The 10,377-nt window shown below is 40.4% G+C and overlaps 1 protein-coding gene across 6 annotated transcripts in view; it reads left to right on the forward strand.

Moving 5' to 3' along the window:
* RMND1 (required for meiotic nuclear division 1 homolog) overlaps window positions 1-9,731 on the forward strand; it is a 30,293-nt gene extending 20,562 nt beyond the window's left edge. For 3 of the 6 annotated variants that reach the window (XM_078383269.1, XM_078383268.1, XM_020806034.3), the window contains exons 9-12: window positions 1,186-1,262; window positions 5,393-5,513; window positions 7,539-7,655; window positions 9,264-9,731. In XM_078383269.1, coding sequence (XP_078239395.1) covers window positions 1,186-1,262; window positions 5,393-5,513; window positions 7,539-7,655; window positions 9,264-9,293 — 345 coding nt within the window. In that variant the 3' untranslated portion in view covers window positions 9,294-9,731. The other 3 variants (XM_020805955.3, XM_020805869.3, XM_020805787.3) reach the window with 1 other exon arrangement.
* The last annotated feature ends 646 nt before the right edge of the window (window positions 9,732-10,377 follow it).

Here is a 10,377-nt window from a genome sequence, read left to right on the forward strand (position 1 = left end):
TCATTTTGCTCACCTAGAGCTACACTCATTTATAAATGTGTTGACTGACTTAACAGAGTTAGAGTGAGCAGAAGTCCCATGTAATGGAGACTTAAAATTTCCTTCCTCATGAAATTTTTTTTTAAATGAAATCTAAGAAAAACCAGTAGCTTTCATAATCGGAGTGGGAAGAAGATGGCGGAAGAATCCTTTTGTAAACTTTCCTGTTGAATGAACTCTAGATCCAACTCACTATTAAAAGAAAGATAACAAAATACTGATGCTTAAAAGATTGTCTGCTAGTGGTCATAAATGAGCCTTTTTGAGGTTGGGTTTTTACCAGGAGCAGCAGCATCTGCAAGAACTGAAAACAGATATACAGTCTACGACCTATGTCATGCAGTGCCTCTCTAGGCCATGTCCACAGTCCTGTTACCACCTCATCACAGCTAAATTCTTGCCCATCAGAATCACTGGGCAGGAAGAAGAGCTGCTAGCCTCCTCACCCCTCTGTGATGGTGAAGCAGCTGGGATTATTGCTTCCATGCCACTTGCGGCAGCTTAGAAGCAGCAGTCTCCATCTGCAAGTTAAGATCTGCATGTAGAGGATTTGAACCTTCCACCATGGCCTGAAAGTAACCTCCAATTTGTAATTATAAGCATGACTGCTGGAATAGTGTCATGGTTAAAGCTTCCCATGTGTGTGAGTGTTTGCTTATTCAAAACATTTCTATGTTGACCCTCATTAATTCAGATTTAATGGCAGTACATAGGAGTATAAATAATAAAAAGTTCAAAACCTAATATAATATGCAATCAATAACCAGAATAAAAGATAGCAGATATAAAGTTTGAGACAGTCTTATAGCCACAAATTCCCAAACTACCCCAACTAAGACAGCCTTCGTAGGAATGCTGAAATTTTCCCAAATCAAATTTTCAGAAACCAGGTTCACCTCCTCCAGCAATGTAGGAAGTCTAAGGGACACTACAATGGCTGTAGGAGGCCTATCTATTGGAACACTTAGTACTGCACAGAAGGAGCTACATTAACTATGAAATACAATCCTGTGAATTCAGAACTGAGCAAAGCCAGAGGAAATTGCTAAGTTCATCAGTAGAGGTAGCATCTGTATAACTAGAGTTGTTTTTAAAATATCAAAGCCACAAAGGAGCTCCTCGCAACCTGTTACTATCTTTTTACAGATTCTAAAATCAAGAAAGAAGATGAAACTATCTCATGCTGATGTGATGCAGAAGATTGGGGAACTATTTTCATTAAGGTATCTTAATTAAAAAACAAGAAGAAAGATTAAATCTGTCTACAAATTTTGAAGGAATTTGAACCAACCAATTAATGGGTAATTCTCACTTACTGGCTAAAATCCAGTAGTAAGAAGCAACTAGAGTAAGTCCATTAAGTCAGTAGGTATTTGGTGAGTTAACACCTATGTAAGTTCCATTGATTCTAGTTATGACTTACTACTGGATTTCAACCGGTGTCTGTAGATATATACTCAAATCCAAAGTTAACTTTACTGCAGTGGTGATTAAAATTATGAAGGAACCCATGTATCTAAGCATGCTTGGATAGGCATCTCACAATCCCTTCATTGTGGCCAATTATTCTACTTTCAACTTTCTTACAATTTCTTAATCAGAGACTTGAGTGTGTACATATCTGTCTAATCTTGTTTTCATCTGGTTCATTTTTCATTTTTAAACCTGTGCTTTCTTTTTAAAAAATTTCCTTCAACACTATTCCTTCTCCATTTTTTACTTTGGGACCAGAAAATGTACTAGTTAATTTCTAGAGGAAAATTTATTTATTTATTTATTTATTGCATTTATACCCAGCCCATCTAGTCAATTGACTACTCTGGGCGGCTATATGCATATAGATGATACAAATATACATAAGACTGTATATGCATAAATATAGAACAACTTTTTTAAAAAAATTAGGTGTTTGTTTGATTTTTATACTACCCATCTGGCAACCCAGGGCACTCTGGGCAGTCTACACATTACAGTAATACAATATGGTACAATACCCTATAATAAAACAGAACAATAAGACAGAAATAATCAATACAATTCAGACAAAAGTGAAAATAATACCAATAAAAACATTAAAAATCAAATAGTAAAGGCATGGCGGAGGGTTGAATATCTAGATGTTAAAGCATTATTGTTTCAGGATATTAACAAGTCCGGGAAGGCCTGTCTAAATAATGTTTTTAGTGATCACTGGAAAATCCAGGTGAATTTCAGGCGGGAGATGATTCCACAGTTGTGGGTTGACCGCCGAGAAGGCCTGGTTTCTGGTCATCATTTTCCGGGCCTCTCCTAGAGTCAAAACTCTCAACTGCCTAGCCTGGGAAGATCTTACAGGGCAGGCAGATCTAGTCGAAAGGAGGCATTCTACCACATAGTGAGGTCCCAAACAGGTTATGGCTGTGTATGTTAACACCATCATCTTGAAGTTTGCACAGAAATGGACAGGCAACTAGGGCAGAGCAGCCAGGATTGGGGAGATACATTGATGTCTCCTTACCCTGCTCAGTAGTCTGGCGTATGAGTTCTGGACCTGACAGGGTCCATGACAGCACCAAGGGCAGTCCCATGTAGAGAACATTACAGTAGTCTAATCTCAAGACTATGAGTATGTGGACCAGCATGGTGAGAGACCTGGAGTCAAGGTAGGGATGCAGATGGGCAATCCATCTTGGGTGGAAATAGGCAGAGCAGACTGTAGACAGTATCTGAGATTCCATTGACAGCACTCTGCCCCAAAGCACACCCAACTGTGCACCTCATCCTTCGCAGAAAGAGTGCCCCCCAAAGAAGAAAGAGAAGCACAGACTACAGACACTAGGGGCGCCCACCGTCGGGATTTCCGTCCTGTCCGGGTTCAGCCTCGGTCTGTTATCCTTCATCTACCCCAACATGGCGTCTTGGCAGCACTAAAGGGACATAAGAACATGAGAAGAGCCCTGCTGGATCAGACCAAGGGCCCATCTAGGCCAGCTTCCTGTATCTCACAGTGGCCCCACCAGATGCCATTATAATGTTGGTTTTTATTTTCAACCCCCTTTTTAATGATACCCAGCATGGACATGATGGTGCTGCGGGTTAAACCGCAGAAGCCTCTGTGCTGTAAGGTCTGTAGATCTTCAGTTGTAAGATCGAATCCACGTGACGGAGTGAGTGCCCGTCGCTTGTCCCAGCTCCTGCCAACCTAGCGGTTCGAAAGCATTCAGAATGCGAGTAGATAAATAGGGACCACCTTAGTGGGAATGTCTAAGTCACATTGGCCATGTGACCATGGAAGATTGTCTTTGGACAAACGCTGGCTCTATGGCTTGGAAACGGGGATGAGCACCACCCCCCAGAGTCGAACACGACTGGACAAAAATTGTCAAAGGGAACTTTTACCTTTACCTAGCATGGAATTGGCCTTCTTCACTGCCACCACACACTGGATTGACTTGCATCAAGTTGTCCACCAGATGAGACATCCACTCCAGAAGGAGCTGGGTGTCATCTGCATAGTGGTGACACAACGTTCCAAAATCCCTGATGACCTCACCCAGTTGCCTCATATAGATATTAAATAGCACTGGGGAGATGATCGATCCTTGCGGGACTCCATAATTGACAGTCCATGGAGTAGACAGCATCTACCCAAGCTGTACTCTCTGAGGACAGTCCTCCAGGAAGGACCAGAGCCAGGCCAAGGCCAAACCTCCAATCCCCAACTCAGAGAGCCTCCCCAGGAGGAGCGCATGGTCAACGGTATCAAAGGCCACTGACAGGAGGACCAACAAGGGCATTTTGCCCCTATCAGCCTCCCTAATTTAAAAATATTAGTTTACTAACTGAAGGAGAGGACCACATGCAGTCTTAACAAGTATGAAAAGTATTGGAAAATAACAAATCCAGTAAATTTAATGCAGCTAATCCAGTCAAATGTGCTTGAAAGATCCATGCTGTCTGAAACCAAAGTCCATGTTGACTTTGTTTTGTTTGAATAGTAGACTAGACTCTATAGAGTACCCTGTTTCCTTGAAAATAAGACCTAACCTGAAAATAAGCCCTGGTATGATTTTTCAGGATGCTCATAATATAAGCCCTACCCCAAAAATAAGCCCCAGATAAGTGAAACCCCACCCTCCACCATTGTGCAGGTGACGTGGCTCTATTTGAATAAATGTAGATTGTTGTACATGAAAAAATTAAAACATCCCATGAAAATAAGCCCTAATGCGTTTTTGGAGCAAAAATTAATATAAGACCCTGTCTTATTTTCAGGAAAACACTGTATTTGAAATCTTCCAAAAGTTTTAAGAATTCTTTGTCTGAGGTTGCCATGAGGTTTTTGTAGAGGTGTAGGCCTAAGTAAACAGAAAAGGCAACAACAGCTTAAGGAACTAGTCATTTGATATTTTCCCCCCCAGATGCTTGGCAACTTTTCTCAAGTTTCTACCAATAAATGTTAGGGATGGATGGATCTGATTTATAAAATTTAAATCAACTGTTAAGAGTGGGGATCAAGTATAAATCTTACAGTCAAGAGAAATTCTGAAATTCATTATTGCTTCAGAGGGATGACATATTTGCTTCATAAAATGCTTTTGATAGAAGATAGTCAAAGAAAAGTGGTTCATTTATTAGTATCTCATAGCCATTCATTAAAAATTAATCACAAATGTGTTCCCTGTAAAACAATTATTATGGGAATAGATTGGTAACATTGTTTCTAGAGAACAGCTTTGCCAGAATAGCAAGGAAGAGGCTGGTTCATGTGTCATGCTACATCATGGTACTATGCCAACCTCATTCGATGAAAATGAGTCCTAAAAGAACTTTGGCTTCATTCAGTCCTCTTTTTGTTATCCCTCCTTTTTTCCCCAAGTTTGAGACAAACCATTGTTTGCCATTTTCTCTCAACTGGAAAAGGGAGTAGATCTGGCATATGTAACAAGCAAGTCATAGACACGAGTCCTTCAATACTTTTTCTTACAATGGCAAACCACAGTTCAACGATAGCTGTGAACGCACCCATTGATCATTACTAGTTCAGACTAAAATTAGGGATATACCGTATTTCTCTGTGTATAAGATACTTTTATCTAAAATCTTTAGACTAAAAACTGAGGGTCAGTAAGGAAGTAAGGGGGGAAAGGGATCAAAGCACTGCATGATTGCAGCCCTTTGATCCTGCAGCCCTTTCACGGCTGCTTTCCCCCTCCACTTCCTTTTAGCCCTTTCATCCTGCTTTTGCAGGACTTAGGAAGTGGAGAGGGAAAACAGCAATCAAATTTTCTTATCCTGCTTATACACAGAAAAATATGGTAAGTACTGCTACTAAATAAAAAATTTAACTGTTCACTTTCCCGCCTTTCCCCAGGCACCGCATAAATTTGAGTTCTGACCTACTGATTACCCCAGATTTCTACTGGGATAGAGAGCACCTTGAACAGCTTTATGATAAAATGTATCAGTTTCTCAGTATTCATCGTCGAGTTAAGGTATGTATTTTAGCTTTTCTCACAATATAACCTTTATCATTATGATTTTGTGGGTCCTTCTCAAACTGTTGTTAAAGAAGTTGTTTCTTTTTTCTTTTCTTTTTCCTGTTCAACATATTACATGTTTTTCAACAAGGAAAGATCACAAGCCTATTTCCTTCTTATGAGTCTTCTGCCCATGCCAGAAGACTTTGGGAGAAGTTGAGCCTTGGTTTGGTCAGGCATTTGCAGGAGAAACAAGGAAAATAGGAGGAAATTTCATCTTGTGCAAATACAGTGGTACCTCGCAAGACGACAACCCCGCTTAATGACGAATCCGCATAATGACTTTTTGTGATCACTATAGTGATTTGCAAAACAGTCATTCCAATGGGGGATTTTTGCTGGACGTTGAATAGGTCCGTGCTTCGCTAACCGTTTATTCGCAAGACGATTTTTACAGCTGATCATCGGCTTCGCAAAATGGCTGCCCTGTGTTTTCCAGACCCATGCTTCACAGGGCAGCCATTTTTACAGCTTATTGGCGCTCGCAAAATGGCTTCCCTGTGGGCGATCTTCGCTGGATGACAAGGTATTTTCCTCATTGGAACACATTAAACCAGATTTCAATGCATTCCAATGGGGAAACGGATTTTGCATGACGACGATTTCGCTAAACAGTGATTTCAATGGGACAGATTATCGTCCTCATGCGGGGCACCACTGTAGTTTTAGTGTTTCATTTTGTTGTCATGTAGTGTTTTATCCTGTTAAGTTCATTCTTATTCTGATTTCCATTGTATTGTGAAGAAAGAAAAACACTGTAGCAATCTGACACTAAGAATCTTTTATACTACATTTGTGAATCCCCATGGCACATAAGGGCAGGCCTATACAAATATTGCCTTGCTGTCTTTCTGTCAGATTCATAAGTTGCTTTTAAGTTGTCTTTTAAAAGTGTGGTGGGGGGAACTAGCTTTCAATAAGATTGGGAATCTAAGAAGTGGCTGTTTTAGGTAAACTAACTTTTGAAGTAATGCTTGTCTTTATCCTCCAAATAACAAATCCAAAATTTTGCTAAAGATGTATCATGTGTAAAGCAGTCAACCTTGGGTGTCACTTGGAAGTAATGCACCCTCTAATATTCAGCCCCGCTGGGCAGGGCTCTGCTTCTCTTGCACATGACTTCTCTCTTGTGTACATGTGCATTATGCCCTCTGGCACTTGCGTGTGAGGTTCCATCATGACCAGAACCAAAGGGGCTGTGCAGAGGAGGAAGCTGTGCAGACTGAGGGGTATTGCACGTGCATGCAGGTGCACACCATAGAAGGAACATTGCTTGGAAGACACATCCACATTTGTAAATAATTCTGGTGGCATCTCCTTTGCATTCATATACGCAGTTATGCTGGTTCATAATTTCAGGTGGCATTTCAGGTGACTGTTGTGCCTGTGGGAATTTTCTGAGGATGTTCTCCGTACTGCAATGAATTGTCCTTTCCCATTTTTTTAGCTTTTAACTTCCATCATCAAAAATTAATATTGTAGTAACTGTTCATTAATGGAACACTCTTTTTCTTCTGACTCTTAAGAGTTTGTGTGTAGTGTCCATCCTTTGGTTTCTTTTATAACCTAATCATCAGAATCCCTGTTGGACAATAGTTACATGAGTTAGCACACAATGTGGAGTACAAACACTGGCTTTTAAATTAGTGACAATTTGCTGTTACAGCTTACATTGTAACACCTAAGCAGCAGAATATTATTCAGTAGGTCAACTAACATCAAAATACTGCCAGACCCCAAATGCTGATTATGTGAGTATACAATGCAGGTACTGTATGTTGCACATTGCTTTCATTTTAATTTGAAAAAACATCAGTTCTTACAGAGTTCACCCAACTTTAAGATGTGTGTCTGGACAGTTTTATGTGACAAGTAATTTCAACAAATATGAGTTTGCTGAACAATTTCATATATAAGATTTCCAAATAGAAATTTTCCTAAGGATTTCTGAGGCATCAGTTCTTGTCTATACTATTGCAGGTGGTGAATGAGAAGCTCCAACATTGCACAGAGTTGACAGACCTGATGAGAAATCATTTGAGTGAAAGACATGCCTTGCGCTTGGAGTGGATGATAGTGATACTTATCACTATAGAGGTTAGTTTGCTACAGTATACATTTTTCCTGATACCGCTTGTGTGCAGTGTCAGAAAAAGAATGACAATTAATAGCAAGCATCTTTATAGTTTGTGTCATTAGATAGGGCTACAGGTAACCTCAGGGATGTAGTGGCGCTGCGGGTTAAACCCCAGAAGCCTCTGTGCTGCAAGGTCAGAAGACCCGCAGTCGTGAGATTGAATCCACGTAACGAAGTGAGCTCCCGTCGCTTGTCCCAGTTCCTGCCAACCTAGCAGTTCAAAAGCATGCAAATGCAAGTAGATAAATAGGCACCACCACGGTGGGAAGGTAATGGTGTTCCGTGTCTAGCTGCTCTGGCCATGTGACCATGGAAAATGTCTACGGACAAACGCTGGCTCTATGGCTTGGAAACGGGGATGAGCACTGCGCCCTAGAGTTGGACATGACTGGACTAAATGTCAAGGGGAACATTTACCTTTAAGGTAACCTCAGAAGATATTTATGGGCAACACCTACAAATAATATTTAACCTTCATACATTATTCTCTAGTAATCAGCACATTAAAATGTTGTTTCTTTGTTCCACAATACTAAGAATAAATTGTCCCTCAGTTACCAGATGTGGTGCAGAAACTGAGCAGCTTACTAGTTCAGTTTACACATAGCCAGAGTACAGTACCAATGTATGTTATACTAGTAATCAGTGCAAGAATTCAAAATCAGCTGGATCCTTCAGGATCACCTCCCACATATGAAGGAATTTTGTTATGTACGTAACTTGCACTAGCATATGGATTTTTCTGTTTATATGAATTAGTCATGTGACAAAAGTATTGCGTATTATTGCTTGCCTATACTGGCTTCCATACAAGATTTCTGTGATCCTAATGAAGCAGCCCTATATTGGAGATGCACATTTATCTTGAACAGCCTCTTCATCCATTGTTGTAACTGTAGTGGGTTAAATCTCAAAGGCACTTCCTTTCTTCGCAGGCCTGCAGTGGACCTTGCTTGTCTACATTCTTGACCCACCCACCTTAACAGCAGAGTGAGCTCTTGGTCCGATTTAAAAAAAAAAAAAACACTGCTAGCAATGAGTTCAGATCTCTGGCCAAAAGAGCAGTTTGTCTCTCAGTACAGAAGAAGAGACAAAAAGGGGAAATGACTAGACCCTGACTCCTTCTGGCATTCAGTTGAGGGAGTAGGGCCTTCACAGAGAAGCGTTCCCCACTTCTGCTTTAGTTGCTATTTTAAAAATCCGAAATGTCCCTGAGCCTCGGTATCTTTAATGGATGGCTAGTGCTGGGGCCTCACACAAAGTCTGGAGAGAGGAGTGACTGTTAATAATAAATAATTTGGTACCTCTTCAGTACCACTGAAGGTTCCATCCTGCTGTGTCTTCTATTTTATTATTTCTCGATCTCAATATTTCATGATCACTGGATACACTTGGTTCTTGTTGTTTTGAGGGGTCCATCTTCTGAATATTTGAAATTTATCCCAGGCATTCTGACGTCTTGCTTTTTGTGCTTTGTGAAGTGCTATTTTAACAGCATAAGCAGCCCTATTCATAACTTGAATATTAAAAATAAAAGATGATACTTAGTAACTTGTTTTATTTTGCAGGTCTTATTTGAACTCAGAATGCTTTTCTGACACCATAATGAGTGACAATTGAGATTTTGGAGACAACTGCAACAATTTTGTTTAATTCTTCACATTTATGGAAAATTCAACTGTAATAACAAAATATATGGACAGTTGTTGCTTCCAAAACAGTTGAAGTCATTGTAGATGGGCCAAATCTTAAATCAGTCACGTGGTTCTGGAAAATTATGCAAATCAATCCTTTTTAAGATGGCTGCATCCCTTTCAAAACAGAAATGAACATCTTTCTTTCAAACGTATCTACACTAGCAGTTTTTTTAATTTGCTGTGAAAAAATCATGCACTGCAAAAGTTCGCCACATTTAGAAATATTTTGTATAGAAGTGACTTTGTAAAACATTCAGCAAACTCACATGAAACTATACCACTGTATGTGTTATTCACAGAAAAAGGAAACATTAAAGGCACAGCTGAACCCTCCTCTAATATTTATAGCAGTTTGAGGTCATTTTAAAACAGATTCAGATATGCAGTAGGAACAATGGTAAAGTATTAACACTTTATTGTGCTGATTTGAGCTGGGATAGTAGGCGGAACCTAGCCCGGTGGTTTCCAAACATTTTGACCTCACTGCTCCCTTAATTTTCTGACCTCTGGCCATGTCTCCCCTTGCTGGCAGGGGCCATCAGGACTTTCTCTCCCACCAGAAGCTGGATCTTTACTCTCCCCCCCCCCCCCAATTTCCCCTAGAGCTTACCTCCTTCCAGGTCCTGATACAGGAAATTCCCAAAGGTATCTGTCAAGCACTTCAACTGGGGACCATAGAAATAGTAAGAGGCAAGCACATGGCCTCCACTTCCTATTCGTGTTAGACATAGAGCCATGAAAGTGATAGAGGAGCTGTTTATAGATGAATGAACAGCTCCTTTATAGCCTTCATAGCTCCATGTTCCTTCCCTTTTCCATGGTGCCTCTGTCTAAGTTTCACGGTGTTCCTTGGAGCCACAGCGCAGTTTGGGAATCCCTAAACTAGCCCATAAAATGGTTCAACTGCAAGTACACAAACATGCCAGAACTGACCGAATCGCCAAGGAGTCCCTCCATTTTAGTTTAATTTTAGAGAACTTTCTTT

Source organism: Pogona vitticeps, chromosome 1 (genome assembly GCF_051106095.1).
Source record: "Pogona vitticeps strain Pit_001003342236 chromosome 1, PviZW2.1, whole genome shotgun sequence".
NCBI classification, from domain to species: Eukaryota; Metazoa; Chordata; class Lepidosauria; order Squamata; family Agamidae; genus Pogona; species Pogona vitticeps.